The sequence below is a fragment of the Asterias amurensis genome, chromosome 2, assembly GCF_032118995.1.
Source record: "Asterias amurensis chromosome 2, ASM3211899v1".
NCBI classification, from domain to species: domain Eukaryota; kingdom Metazoa; phylum Echinodermata; class Asteroidea; order Forcipulatida; family Asteriidae; genus Asterias; species Asterias amurensis.
The window spans coordinates 20,728,016-20,743,733 of record NC_092649.1 but is presented as its reverse complement, the minus strand read 5'-3'; the positions used below and the strand labels follow the sequence as shown (position 1 = coordinate 20,743,733).

The 15,718-nt window shown below is 37.8% G+C and overlaps 1 protein-coding gene across 1 annotated transcript; it reads right to left on the bottom strand.

Moving 5' to 3' along the window:
- Nucleotides 1-746: 746 nt before the first annotated feature.
- LOC139953318 (sodium- and chloride-dependent GABA transporter 1-like) lies at nt 747-15,122 on the bottom strand. Its single transcript, XM_071952818.1, has 12 exons — nt 14,698-15,122; nt 12,568-12,699; nt 11,744-12,011; nt 11,057-11,189; nt 9,834-9,968; nt 8,932-9,035; nt 8,475-8,599; nt 7,890-8,002; nt 5,734-5,868; nt 4,858-5,061; nt 3,997-4,167; nt 747-3,643 (listed from the first exon to the last, which is right to left on the bottom strand). Exons 1-12 carry the CDS (start codon nt 14,930-14,932, stop codon nt 3,431-3,433), a joined length of 1,968 nt encoding a protein of 655 aa, XP_071808919.1. The 5' UTR covers nt 14,933-15,122; the 3' UTR covers nt 747-3,430.
- Between the last annotated feature and the right edge of the window lie 596 nt (nt 15,123-15,718).

Genomic DNA, 15,718 nt, shown 5'->3' with positions numbered 1-15,718 from the left:
TTTGTGTGTTTTCAGATAGGAATTAAAGACTTCTAGCTATAATATTACAAGTCTTTTATCATTTAGTGAGAAATTACCTCTATTTCAAAATCTATGCTACTTCAGAGGGAGTCGTTTCCCACAATGTTTTATATTATCAACAGCTCTCCAATGCTCATTTCCAAGTCAGTTTTTAAGTTAAAGGAACACGTTGCCTTGGATCGGTCGAGTTGGTCTTTTAAAAGAGTTTGTAACCGTTTCTTATAAAATGCATATGGTTAGAAAGATGTTGTAAAAGTAGAATACAATGATCCACACAAACATGCCTCTAAATTGCGTGGTTTTCCTTTTACCTCGGCGACTATCACGGTCGGCCATTTATGGGAGTCAAACTTTTGACTCCCGTAAATGGCCGACCGTGTTAGTTCGCACAGTAAAAGGAAAACCACGCAATTTCGAGGCAAATTTGTGTGGATCATTGTATTCTACTTTTAAAACATCTTTCCAACCATATGCATTTGATAAAAAACGGTTACAAACCCTTTTTATAGACCAATTCGTCCGATCCAAGGCAACGTGTTCCTTTAATATTTGTTTTGAGTACACACCAAACGTGTACCTTCCCTTTAAATTATAGTGCTTTCTTCATAGAAGAACAGTTCAGTCATCCCATGATTTAAAAAGAAAAACGGATAATTTCGGATATTTTCATTAAACTTTGGAGGAATTGATAACATACACAAATTTAATTAGCACATTATAGTCATTATAATAAAGAACGTTTACAGTTATGTATCAATTACTTTGGAATGTGTTCTTTTTAAATTATTATTCATACAAATGATTACAGCATAGTATTTAAAATATTTAAAATGCTTTGGTAATTAGAATTCACCTACAATTCAAATGAACTGTTATTACGATCAAGATGTATGAAACAAAATATAATACAGGAAAAATATGTTTAATACGAATAAGAAATAATACCAGTATTTTTCGTATAACCTTTCACAGAACTATGTTAAAGAGTTTGAGTGTGAATTGCATTTGGTGATTCTTCTCAGAAAACAAAACAAAAACAAAAACCTAAAGAGTAGTTTGAAGAAACAGGATTATTTTATCATGAAAATACTAGTTTGAAATAACATGAGTTTTCAATGACATGATTATTTCATAGCAATATGTATACCATCAAAACCCTTGAATAAGTAATGAATATGCTAATGCAGTCGATGTATATGGTAATTAATATGTAACACCAAATGAAATTTAAACATTATAACGTCGCTAACATCGATACAAGAGGTAGACAACAATGCCAAAAAGAAAATGTACAAACAATGTAGTCGTTCAATTTTGTTCCAATTTGTTCTTAATTTTAAAAAATCTGATAACAATTAGGTCATGTTTCTGTGTAAATAATGGCGAACATAAGATGGAATAATTAGTTCTTTTCCAGTCTCATTCGTGACAGTTAGATAACCCAGCTTGTATAGCGCCGGCACATTAATATAGAGGTCGTTGGTTTCGAATCCCGCTCTATTGTAATTTGTTTTTTTGTCAACCCCAAATCATTTCAAAATATTACACAGATTGTTCTTAGATTGTATCTTAAACTTGGGTGTGATCCCTAGCAACGAAAGCTGTTCTATGGCTTCTAAATGGTACAGAATAACGACATTGAAATACTAATAATAGGAGACCACCAACATATGGCTAGATAGCTCAGTTGGGAAGTTTTTTTCTTTTTTCAATTCCAAACCATTTATAATTTAACCAGTCAGTTTCCGTCGTGGTCATTAAAACCTAGTCAAGAGACAAAAATATGCTCTAATAATTAGAAGCAAAAACAAAAGACATCGAAATTATAGATAATGAATAAAACAAACTTGCTGTGGCGGGTGAGTAGATATACAAAGCCAACATGAAATGAAGATAAACACTTTTGTATGATTTACAAATTTACATAAAAAGACAAACCGATCATTCTAATATCAACATCGGTGTTCTGTTCATCCTTTAACATTAACATGTGAAACAAAGAAACAATCGGTAAGCTTTAAAGGAACACGCGTTGCCTTGGATCCGTCGAGTTGGTCTTTGAAAAGCTTTTGAAACCGTTTGTTATGCAATGCAAACGGTAACAGTTGCACGGTTTTCATTTTACGTCGCGAAGAAACACGGTCGGCCATTTTGTGTAGTCAAAATGTTTACTTCATAAAATGGCCAATCGTGCCAATTCGAGTGACACTTTTAATATATCTTTCTAACCATATGCATTTCACAACAATTGGTTGCAAACGCTTTTCAAGACCAACTCGCCCGATCCAAGGCAACATGTTCCTTTTAGGAAAACAACAAAAGAGAGAATACTTTCTTTTTCACCCGAGTAATATGCATGTGATTTTTTTTTCACAGAACTCAGGGAAGTACCGAGTATATACAGTGCTATATACGAACATCTGTGTTAGAATAATACCAAATGAAGAAATGTTATTTAAACTGTGTAAGGTTACATTTTTTTGTTTTTTACAATATTATACGGTTGATTGAGTTTTCTCTGGTATTTGATCAGATTATGCAGTTTTTTAATATACAAAACTATCACAAGACATAAATGTTATCAATTTGCATTGATACTTTACAATAAAAATGACCGATAGTTTGCAGAACTACCACGATGTGTTTATAACGGTATAATGATACATTAATAATTTATTTCAGCGTTCTTTGGAGAATGTTCTAGGCATTTGTTCTTGGGAATTCAAGTTATTACTTATGAAGTCAGAATATTTTTTCAATAAAAATCAATTTGTTTTGCAGAGAGTATTTTAGAGAGTATTTCAAAGAGTTTTTTCAGAGAGTATTTCAGAGATAATTTAGGGTATTTGCTGAGAGTATTTCAAAGAGAGTATTTCAGAGAGTATTTCAAAAGAGAGTATTTCAGAGATAATTTAGAGAGTATTTCAAAAGAGAGTATTTAAGAGATAATTCAGAAAGTATTCCAAAAGAGAGTATTTCAAATGAGAGTTATTTCAGAGAGTATTTACATGCAAAGTTATACTATAAGCTGCCTTTGAATATCTTTCCCTTAAACCACACTTCTTTTAGGATAATCGCTTCTTCAAATGATATACATTATCAGTGTAGCTTATTATGGTAGGTATTTACAACCAATAAAGTTTTGGGTAACTACCAAAGGATTACCCTTTTATGCAAAAGTATGGTGAACCAGAATTCACAGCGTCAATGTTGACCGTTCATTACAATCGTCCACGTTTTTTCGAAACAGTATTCGATTCTAAGTTAAGTAAGAATTGCGGTGAACCCATGTAAACATTCTCTGTGAGTAGTGGTGGCTCTGAGAAGAGACGGTTTGTACTACTCGACGTTTCGGTCAGTGTACTCCGACCGAGCTCTTGATTAGAATATTTGATTCCAATATCAAGTTCTACAAAGCAGCATCCTCGTCCCCAATACCTACATCAACGTGTACATCTCCATTGTCTTTAGTGAAGGCTTTGTTATCGAACTCGTTCTCATGGGCGGTTATCTTCTTAATTTGTTTAGCACCCCCGGATGATCCATCCATGCTGACGTCATCAAGGACTGGGTTTTCCTTCTCTTTTGGGAAGACTCTGGGTGTGACCATGTAATGTAGGCGCTAGATATGAAACATCAAAATGGCACCCGTTTAGTAAAGCCTCGTTGAGGGAGATTGAGAGCAACTATAGGGTGTTAAAATTTGCACTACGGGTGTTGTCACATTATAGATAACAAAGAGTTAATAAACATAAACAAAACAAGGTGTTAAAACGACACAGGTAACTGTGTACAAATAATGTATGGCATTATGCACCTGCATTCAACAGTTAACGCTTGCGGAATGAGTACTTGTGAAAAGGTCTATGGGAAATTCTCCTGAAACAGTGGACCAGTTGATGTTGTAAAATAATCCAGCGGATAAACGACCTTGCCCTAACTGCTCGTGTAACACAATAAGGGTTCATAGTATACCTCACTGACTGATCCTGGTGTTACTATGAAGAGGTACACGGCGTAGGAAGGAACCCACTGCATAGCTGCAACTGCCATCATCCATCCTAATATTTCACCGGAGATTGGGAAATAGTAATCTGGACCATATTTAGGTGCCGAGTAAGCCACCAAGTTGAATATAAATATGCCCTGGAAAAATAGGCAGACAAAAAGACAGATGTTATGAAATGGGCTGCTGGACACCCTTTTGTAATACACCGATCCATTAAGCGAGGCCCGATTATTATTGACCAATCACAACCGCGAAATCTGATCACCATTTGAACCGTTTGGTGATCTTTGCACTAATGGTGATCGGGTTTCGCGGCTGTGATTGGTCAACTGGTAAGGAGGCGGGGCGTAATGGATCGGTCTATTGTCATAGAATATTTATCTCACTTGGTGTATACGTTCATGCATAAAGTTACAAATCTGTGAAAAATTATGACTCAATTGGTCATCAAAGTAACTAGGAAATAACGAAAGAAAAACACCCTTGTTGTTGCACAAGGGAGTTCCAAAAAAATCAAAAAGCAGTTTTACAAAACCCATACAAATTGCGACCTTATAGTTCTCAGTAGACGAGCTCTTCTTTACCAAACTTCGTGATGTTTTAGCACTTGGTTCTTTTAAGTGCGTGTGAAAAAAACACGGAACCAACGGCTTTATGTCCCATCCGAAGGATTAAGCATTTTATTACTTAAGGAAACGGGTGTCACGACTGGGACTCAAACGTCTGCCGATCACAAACACCAGAGCTTGAGTCTGGTGCTCTTAACCGCTGGCAAAGCACGCCATGCGATATAAATGTTTAACTGAGATTTAGCGTAAGATACTTACAACTGTTACGACAGGGGTAAGGATAGCCCAGCTTATTGGCCAGAACCACCCTGGGGTGAAGGTTAACATAGTGCTGACGTCATTGTAGTATTTCCTAATACCATAGCCATACGATATTGTGATGCATTCCCAGCTTGCGACCCACAACAGAGGCATACCACTTGCTGCATAGGAGTCCAGTAACTGGAACATGTATATTCCACCCTAATCCAGAAGACAACATTCAAAAATATGTAATTTGTTTCCTTCTACTTCTATAGGGGCATCTGCCTATAGATGTATACTGAACAACATATTACTGATTTTTTGTTGGGTCTGTTATAAAGGATTTGAGGCATTGCATGGTGAGGTATCAAAATATTTGGTTTGCGGTAACAAATTGGTATTGAATTGTTATTGTTGTGTTTGTTATTAAACATATTTATTTGTGATTGTACTGTTTCCACATCAGCTGGAACACAATGTGGTGTAAATTCATACTCATATACTCAAATAAATATTCGTCTGTACAATTTATGTAAGACAATGACAATTGAGACTTGTGTAGGAGCCATCAGAAAGACACTCCTGACGCATAGAAAAGGAACTCTACTTATGACTGTTCTTAAAGCTAGGCCTATATAAGACTGAGTTTTCGTGTTTGTTTTGAAGTTGGAGAGAGTGAATTCTAGTCTTAGGTTCAGTTGAAGAGCATTACAGAAAAGAGATGGTCCATCAGCATGTGAAAAAGATCTGTCAAAAAAGATGATATTATAAACAAAATCGTATAAGGTATGAGTGTACCAACTTCTCAATAGATTATCGACAAATGGCCATAATCTATCTGTCGACCAGAAGTATAACAAGAAATAAAAATTCAAATGGAGGGAAACTTACATCAGTGAAGCACAAAAAACCAAGAAAGAAATCCACAACGCAGATACCTATGATGAAGCCTGTCCGTCGCTGTCTCAGTTTCAACTCGGGGAAACCATCCATTAGAGACGTAACGAAACCCTCCACGACACAGAACTAGATATAATTAAACAAACTCACATTAGTTCAATTCAAGTCAATATTTAATTCTGAATATGTATATTCTCAACGCTCTCATGGGAGACTTTTGAACGCTAGGTGGCAGCAGACTTACCAGGTAAATGTCCATTGTTTACGTTGCTCTGAGCATGTGCACATTAACGAGAAAATTAATTTACCTGGTATAGTCTGCTCATGGCACCAAGCGTTCTGAAAGTCTCCCATTAGAGCCAAACGAGAAGAGAAGATGATGAAGAAGTTTCAGTTTTAAATATAGGAGGAAAACCCCAGAGAATTATTCCAGGGAAAAACATGCAGTCAAGTAGGGACTGAAAACCCAATCCACATAGTGCCCCCGGTGAGATTCGAACCGGGGTCCTAGTGGTAGAAGGCGGGCGAGACACAGCAACACCAACTTGATTTCATACTATTTCTCAGGATAAAACATTTTACTCAATTATTACATAGATACGCAAAGTATAATAAGCACAGAGGATGGAGGGAAAATAGTCTATGCATAGATCTAGGTCCATAGCTCTATGGTCTATATGTAAACCATTATAAAGGGAGTATTGAGCTCTCAGATTAAGGGCAAGGCTGGTAGAAGACAACCTAGACAGACAAAATACAAACCAAAGAGACAAGAAAAACAGGTAACAATAAAAATTTTTAAAATGGACTGGGTTGCTATGGGAGAAATACGTAAACTGGCATGTAATTAACGACCAATGATACAAAGCTCCACAACAAACTTTCCCAAGGGAATTTTTAGACAATTTCAAGCGGAAATGGATGCATACTGAGTTCAAGAAGAGTTAGCTGTTTGATCTGCAATGTCAAGTTCATCCGTCTTAAGAAAATGAACCTCAATTGTGTTCGTAATAATTAGGTTTTTGTTAAGAAACTATAAATTTCTGGGTACAAAGTCGACTGCTCTTGATGATGATACCGCTTGACGTGTGGAAATGTCAAGTTCATCAAATTCAATCAAGCAGCCACAATAACTGAACCACCAGCCACAAAGAACAGAAAGGCCAGCCACAATATATCCTAGGACAATGAAGTTAAAATAAATCAGTCTTTGTATCAGTAACTTAATTTCTGAGAACAATTGGCTGCATGACTGTATGTGGGCTGCCTTTTTATGATGGTAACCTTTTGGCACTCGCTGGATTTAAATGTAAAGGTTAATTATCTTATAGGAAACTGAAATTGAAGGGTATCCATCTGAATAAACCACACTTTTTAAAACCTTACTACTGCGTACAAGCTGTGCCTTGGTTGACATTGATAAGCCATCGTATTGTTCAATCTCCAAGTTTATTGTCAAGATTGGAAAGTAAACCAGATTAATCAAACTCATGGTCAATATTGGAACTAGCTAATTTGGGCTAGTAAAATTAATTGGCAAGATTTGAAAAGAAATTCTGATTGAGTCCAAATAAAAAAATCCCAGGGTCAGAAAAGATAAAGCTGATTGTTCAACTCGCAAGTAATTCATTCGGCGTCAGCTTGACCCATTTCTATGTCATTTGACCCAGAGTCTGTGTCATAATGACCCACAAATGGGTTAGGCCTCATGGACGCGGATGTGGGTTATTTTTGACCATGATGTTTGTAGAGTGCATTTTGCACCGAACATAAGACTATTTTGTCAAGATGGGTATACGGCACTCATTAGGGTCAATCAATCGATTGTTGAGATAGGAATTTGTTACTTAAACCGAGTAACTAAACCAAGTCAATCAGCAAATTGGTTGCAAAGATGGGCACCACTTAACAAAACACCTAGCACTGATATTGATTGTCAACGAAATGGGCACTAAACTGAGTCAATCAAATTGATTTTGTCAAACTGGATTCGGGCACTAATCCAAGTCAATTAAACTAGTTGTCAAGATGGGTACTGTAAACGGATCAATTGGTATTGATCGGGTGAATCAGAAAAGGTAGGTTTGTTCACATACAAGCCCCTATATTAATGCATGTATTTTCACAAGAATGAAGTGCTGTATTACCTGACTATCTAAGCCGAGCATGACCAACATAGCAAAGAACAAGATTGACCAGAATGGAGCTCCAGGCATCGTATTCACTGCCGTGGGATACGCAACAAACGCCAAACCAGGCCCTGAAAAGTTAAATAATAGAATACAAATTAATTAATAGGCTTCGAACAATACAACCAACACTGTGTCTGTCAAGTACCAGGCTGCATTTAAAAACTTAAACCGAATCACGCAGAGACAATAACAAAATCTCCAGCCACAAGAACCCGAATCACCAGCCACAAGAACTGAACCACCAGCCACAAGAACCCAGAACCCAAATCACCAGCCACAAAAACCGAGTCACCAGCCACAAGAACTGAATCACCAAACACAAGAAAGGAATCACCAGCCAAAATAACAGAATCACTGGCCACAAGAACCGAATCACCGGCCACTAGATCTGAATCACAACCACAAGAAGCTGCTTAATTCGTAGCTTATTTAACATTCGGACAAAACAAAAGCAAGAGTGAAATTTGCTAGCCACCTGAACAAAAAGAAAGTACCACATGTTCAACATGATAGATGCAACACTTATATGAATAACCATACCTTCATCAGCGACATCTTTTACGTCTACTTCTTGTATAAATGCCATGTAACCAAGAATGGCAAAGATGACGAAACCAGCGAACAGACTGGTAGCCGCATTCACGATACCAACAACAACGGTGTCTCTATCAAGAAAAGAAATATATAGAGTAGACAGTGAAAAAGAAAACTGAAATAATACTAATACTAGTTTCTTAAAGTACTTAATCACATGGAGCGTATCAAAACGCTCGTTTTTTTGTCATGCAAGGTGTGTGGAGCTACATTGGGACAAACCCACTTCTCTTTTCGATAAAAGTACACTCGGTTCTTGTTTTCGTTTTTTACACAACACACGGGACCAACGGCATTACGTCCAAACCGAAGGATGAGACAATACTACCACAATAAACCCTGTCAAATTAGTATTAGTTTATCCGGTATAAACCTGGTTTATTTGTTTAGTTTGTATACGTACATAAGTGAGTTATTTCTGTAGGGGTTGTAGCTACCGAGTGAGATGAGAGAACCAATACCAACACCGTACGAGAAGAAGATCTGCGTCGCTGCGTCTACCCATACCTACGGGAAAACCAAGAAGATACCATGATTGTACGCTAAACAGTAGTGGTTGTCATTGATACCTACTCGACCAAGAAAGACATGTAGACGTACAGTCAAATACCAGCTCTATAGTCATTTCCGTTGTTACTAAACAGCATCACTCGACGTCGTTCTTAAAGCCATTGGACCCTTTCGGTTAACAGTATTGTCTAAGTCTCACACTTCGTGTATCACAACTTATATATACAATAACAAACCTGTGAAAATTTAGGCTCAATCGGTCATCGGAGTCGGGAGAAAATAACGGGAAAACCCACACTTGTTTCCGCACGTTTCGCCGTGTCATGACATGTGTTTAAAATAAACCCGTAATTCTCGCTATCGAGAATTGATGTTGTTTTAATGTTTTCTCAAACAGTAAAGCATTTCATGGAACAGTATTTCAAGAGAATTAGTCTTTCACCATTACCTTCTGTAAACCCTGTAAATTATTTGTAAATCTGTGAACTTTTTTTTTCTGTACCGAAAGTGTATAATGACTTTAAAAGCATGGACACTATTACTCAACAAAACTGTTCGCATAAAAAAACACTTACATGGCATTGAGCGACGGGGAGCTGGGAATAGTTCAAACGGCTCCCTCTGGAGTAACGTGGTTTTTGAGAAAGAGGTTATTTCTCACTCAATTGTTAAAAGACTTGAGGCCTGAAGGCACCCAAATTTTTTCAACAAGGTTTTTTTTTTTCATTGCAACTTCGATGACGAATTGATTAAAAAAAAATCGCAGACTTTTTATTGGGTGTGGTCTATATTTACCGCTGGTTCCGTCAGCTTATCAAAGGTTGGAGTGACGTAATAAATGATACCAGCCGTTGAGCCTTCCAGCAGGAGTCCATTGATGAGGAGAATCAAAAGGATGACGTAAGGAATAAGAGCCGTAAACCAGACGATCTAGACATCAACAGAAATCAAGATTAGATAATTCAATTCAATTCAGGAAATGTCAATACTCTCATTTGAAGAATATCGATAGTTACATGTATTACGGAGTAAAGCAAAACATTTCATTAGGTTACAGTAATAAATAAATAGAGTACGGGCCGTTTGGGGTAGCATGAGCTTGTTAACAACAGTCAGACAAACAAGAAACAAGAAACCAGACAGACAGACAGACAAACATACAAAATGGCAGATGAACGTAAGACATGACACAACAAGTTCGTAATAGAAGCGACAAGATGGCAGAACAGTTTAAGATGAAAATAAATAAGACAAGTGTTGAAGAGATGGATGTGGTTCAATTACATATGATGGGAAGCTAAGATACATAATGGGAGATAACATCATTTTTAAAGATGACTTAAAGATAACGATTTAAAAAATGATTAGTTTCCATTGCTTTATTTTTTATGAGAGATCACCATCTTCACGAGGCTACACGGTCCATTCAAGGTGAGAGCGACACTAATTATACTGATTATGATTCTTGATCCATATCACTTGCCAACAGGAGCACATTGCCACCTACTACTGGGCTGAAACAGGATTACCCCCCCCCCCCCCATCCCCTTCACAATGTAACATGTGGTATCATCCACTAGCAGTATTTTCTGTGCATGCATGTTTATGCACGCTTTCAGGCTTTATACAATTGAGCCCTGTACTGTTTTAGCTGAATCGACTTTAGCAACCCTATCCATTCCTAATTTTCTTTAAGATTTCCAACCAAAAAAAAATGTAGGCAGGATTTTATTCAGGTTTAAATAAACACTTCCATAATGGGATACTTTGGAACGCTAGATTGCAGCAGACTTTAATGCCAGGTTAAATGTCACAGACCTTAACGCAATCTCGGTAAACGCGATCAAGTTGTCGCTAGCTAGATACATGCAAGCATGTACCTCATTCAACAGAAGCGCTTGCCATAGAGTTATATATAACTTTACGGCGCTTGCGCATTGGGTATTTACAATGATTTCACCTGGTAAGTCTGCTGCCACCTAGCGTTCCAAAAAAAAAAACTTGTGCAATATATTTACCTTTCCAGTGGTTTTGACACCTTTCCAGATACAGAGGAAAGTTAAGACCCAAGCGAGAGCGAGGCATCCAAGGAGATCCCATCGAAGGCCTCCAATCTCATCAAAGCCTGAACTGACGTGAAGAACTCTCCTTCTATCAAAGAATTACAGCCATATTATAAACAAGTTATTTATTTATTATTCAATGAAAGCTGGTGACCACCAGCTTATTTGCCAGGAGATCGTGAAATGTAATAAAAACAGAGAGTTGAAAGTCACAGTCTATGGGGATGTTGACCTTTAGATTTTGTACGCGGTGGGGCCTACAGAAATTTGTATAAGATTATGTAAACAACATCCAACGTATGAATTTCTGCCGTGCCATTGCTGAGTTTCTCAGAAGGATGTAGACCTATTTGCTAAATTGAAAAAAAAATCGCTTTCAAAAAATATATACCTATGTAGGCCTACATACACTGGGCGAGAGGACAGACTGCAAGAAACAACTGTAAGAATTTTAATGATTTCAATTATTGCTCCACATTTGAATGTAATTTCTGATACAATAAAACGACAACGGCATTAGCCTTTTTGAGATATGGTTGGTTTTGGTGTATACAGAATTTTTTTCCAATCCTCAACATATCTCGAAATTGCTGATTGTCATGTTTTAAGATTTCGTTACGGAGTCCCTTGAGTGCCACTTACTCCCAGTACTGCTCTGCTGCCGACTCTCCAAGCTTCTTTGGCAGTAGAGACCCATTTGTAGACAGGAAGAACTCTTTCCTTACGTCACTCGGCAAAGTTGCCTGAAGTTCAAGTTCGCTGCAATACTCATTGTTCCAGTAATTTCTACAGTCGTTCCAAGGCAATACGGACGTGAAAGAAACAAACATGTAGAAGAGAGACCACGACACGATGATGATGTAGTACACGTTCAGCATAGCAGCGATTGTGGCGGCGGCCAGACCAACACCTGTATGTACAAACAGTAGATACAGTAATCAGCATGGTTTCAGCTGTTTGAAAATCGCTCATTTTTGTATCAATTTACTTTGACCTTGCGGGCTCATAAGCGGGGTCAACTTAGACACACATCTTGGTTGTAAAAATTATGTTGTGTGTTAGAACAAGATGGTTCTGTTGCACATTTTACTACAGCCAATCATACCAGGAACACGGGGGTGAGCCGCTTCTTTTCTAATCCTTTCGGGTTCGTTTACGTGCGATGCACAACACACGGGACCAACGTTTGTACATCCCATCCGAAGGACGCACCATTAATGGTTAAGTGTCTTGCTCAAGAACACAAGTGTCTCGACCTGGACATGAACCCAACTTCTGCTGATCAGAATTACCAGAGCTTGATTCAGTTCTCTTATCCGCTCAGCCACAACACGAAAACATCGATGGTTCACTTTTAAAATAGCCCCTTCCAAATGTCTTGCCCTTACTTGAAATGTCTGGTTACACAGCTGCTTTTGGCGATGTACAACGACAATGAAATCATTGATACGTGATTAAAATCTCACCTTTAATGGCTGGGAATATATCCCATGTTCCAATACCTCCCGTCTGCAGCATTTGTCCCAAAGTGACTTCCATGAAAAACATTGGAACTCCACACATCGCCAAAGACACAAAGTACGGGATGAGAAATGCTCCTATAGTCAACAAAGACAATAAATGTAATTAATAGTTAATTCAGTTTTTGTAAAGAAGGATTTGAAACTTAGCATGGTGCAAAACACGATAAGTAAGGTTTGCGGTAACACCATGTAATGACTATCTCTAATGAGTTGGGGTGGTTCTGAAAAGAACCGTTAGGTTTCGATCAGTATGCTCTGAACGTCTTCTGAAGAAAAGAAAAAAGAATTTGCAATCAAATATTTTACTCAAGCAGCATCTAAAGCGTTACCTGTTGGATTTTACTACTTTGGGTTATATACCGATGTGACATTGTTTATCAAACTATTCCGAATAATTATTCAGTTATAAAAATTAAAAGAAAAGACAATATCAGATGAGTAATAGGGATTGATATGTTAGTGGTATCGGTATTCAGCGTTGTTGGGGTTGGGGTATTTATTTTCATATTATTGGTAATGTCGTGTCTCTTTAATCATACATGTATAGCCGTGCGTCTTTGTCCATTTTACTGCAGTTGGTAAGACACTGCTCTAGAATTGCAAGGGTCGTGAGTTCGAATCCCACCCGAGTAACATGCCTGCGATATTTTTTCACAGGACTCGGGAAAAGTACTGACTATACAGTGCTAACACACATCGGTGTATGGGAAAAAACCAACATTAATAGTCTTTATCCCCGATGCAAATTTAACATCTCTTATAAAATAACCTTTGTTTACAATAAGTGTGGCCTTGTACATTATTTGGCTTTTCTGGTAGGCAAGACACTGCACTGGTCATGTGGGGAAGTTTATATCTTGGTGTCTTAATTTCCATATAAAACCAGGAGTTATGAAAGTAAAAGCTAAACAAGTTTTAAGATGTGCCCCCTTTCATCATATCAAAAGTTGTTAAGAAAAATAGACATTGCAATATCCATAAATTAATATAAGATTGTATGTTTTCTTCCATTATGCCGTGTACAAATCCTGCCTGCACATTACAGCTTGTCCAGGCTTGGTGGCTCTTTTGTAAACATGTGATGACACAGGTCACATCGCTCGTCTATAGCCATGTACATGTAAGTCTGATCACGGTCTGATAGATACAACAAGAAAGGTGCATTTGCATTCGCAGGAAGTATGAACCGGGCTTTGCTCACTTTTAAAGTAAATTTTAATTTCAAGAATTGTCAAACAGAGTGAATAAACTGTATTTAAACACTGTTCCTGACTGGCCATGGAAAAATAATTGGAGCTACAGCTGCGACTGGAAACACAAGGAGCGTAATAACATCGTGTAAATTGATAACGGATAGGTTAACCTTTGGACGCGTTTAGATAATACTGTTTACTCATCTTCGTATTGCTGGCGGTATCTCTGGCCAGAGTCCGCTAAATTCAGTTCGCATCTGTGAAAGGTTATGCGTTTAAGAACTGTTTGTTGGATAGTCGTAGTTTATGTAATGGCCTTTCTCGTTTGTTAAATTATGTAAAGTTTTACTCAAGAGACAATGTATCAACTTCATGTTTCATGTTCTTATAATGTTAAATTCGTAGTAAGCAAAATATGCTCATGTTTTAAAGGCTTAGCGGTTTGCGATCGTTTTGACGGGTTCGCTGCAAAACCTGGGCATGTTAAAATTTACGGCATATGGGTGTTGTCACATTTGCAAACAAAAAAAGAAGAAGATACCATAAGATGTTTAAATAACAAGAATTTCTGCACGCATGTTATTTTAAAACCATACTGTGTTCATTTTGTTAAAATCTCTAATTGAGAAGTGCTGGTTCTGAATAGAACATTCTCCTGAAGACGATCAGAAAATACTGAGCGAAACGTCAGGTGGTAAAACACCGATTCTTTTCAGAAAACCAAAACTACTCAGTAGAGACCTCCATGGTATTACCGCAAAACTCTCTTGTTACACTTCCACCATGCTAAGTCTTTTCCAATCCTACTCTTAATAGTATTTGCAATGACATTGGACATCGAACAAGATGATGAAGTTCAAATGATATGACTGGAACCAACCTCCTCCATTCTTGTAGCATAGGTACGGGAACCTCCAGACGTTTCCTAACCCCACGGCGTAACCAATACACGCCATGATGAAGTCCATCTTGTTCCCCCATCCTTCTCTTTCAACCTCCTCCTCCTCTTCGTCTTCAATCGAAACATCTTCACTCTCTGCCGTCCTGTGCTCCAATTCCAATGTCTTCATCGGTCCTTCCGGCGTCTTACTGTTCCCGTATTGCACGTCTGCCATTGCAAAATCTTAACTTAACAGACCTTATACAGCACATTAATCAAACTATTATACAGCAGTCTTCCATCTCTTATTAAACAAAATTTCAGACAAAACTACAGGCTTCACCTCCACCGTTTGCAAAGAGCTTCGGTAATGAACTATATGTCTGTGCACCGCAGTTAAAGGGAGTGAACAACAGTCAAACCCGATAAGACTAATTACTATCAGGTTAGCGGTCAATAAATAATGATACAGACTATTTTATTAAGGGCACGAGAATAATGCTAATTGGACAAAGCTTTTTGTCGCAGTACTTGAGCTGGAGGTTCCAAGGTTCATTCTCAATGTTTCACTGAAACTTCACTTAACTGCACACAATTTTTAATACGGAGTCTCTTATAAGAACAAAAATACAACCACTTATTAGCTATTAGCTTTGCAAATTAGAAAGTCCTCGCCTTATATGAAAAACAAGAATGAATACACTCTACAAACCCTTCCGGATCAGAATTGACCCGTAACCTTGTCCAGTGGTGGGAGCAGACTAATTTCTGGGTCAGTTTGACCCGGAATACGACTCAGAAATGACTCAGAAATGGGTCAAACTGACGCAGGGTATACCATTTTTAAAACACTTTTCTAGTCAAACTTACCCTTCAATGGGTTAGGCCCCCTGGTTAATAAAATCCGGGTCAAATTTGATCCGAAAATGTTTAAAGTTTCCCAAAACTGGTCCCTCCATGTCACAACTATCTCAAGCATGAACTTGTACTTACTGAACAAGAGTATGCACATTAGCAGGGC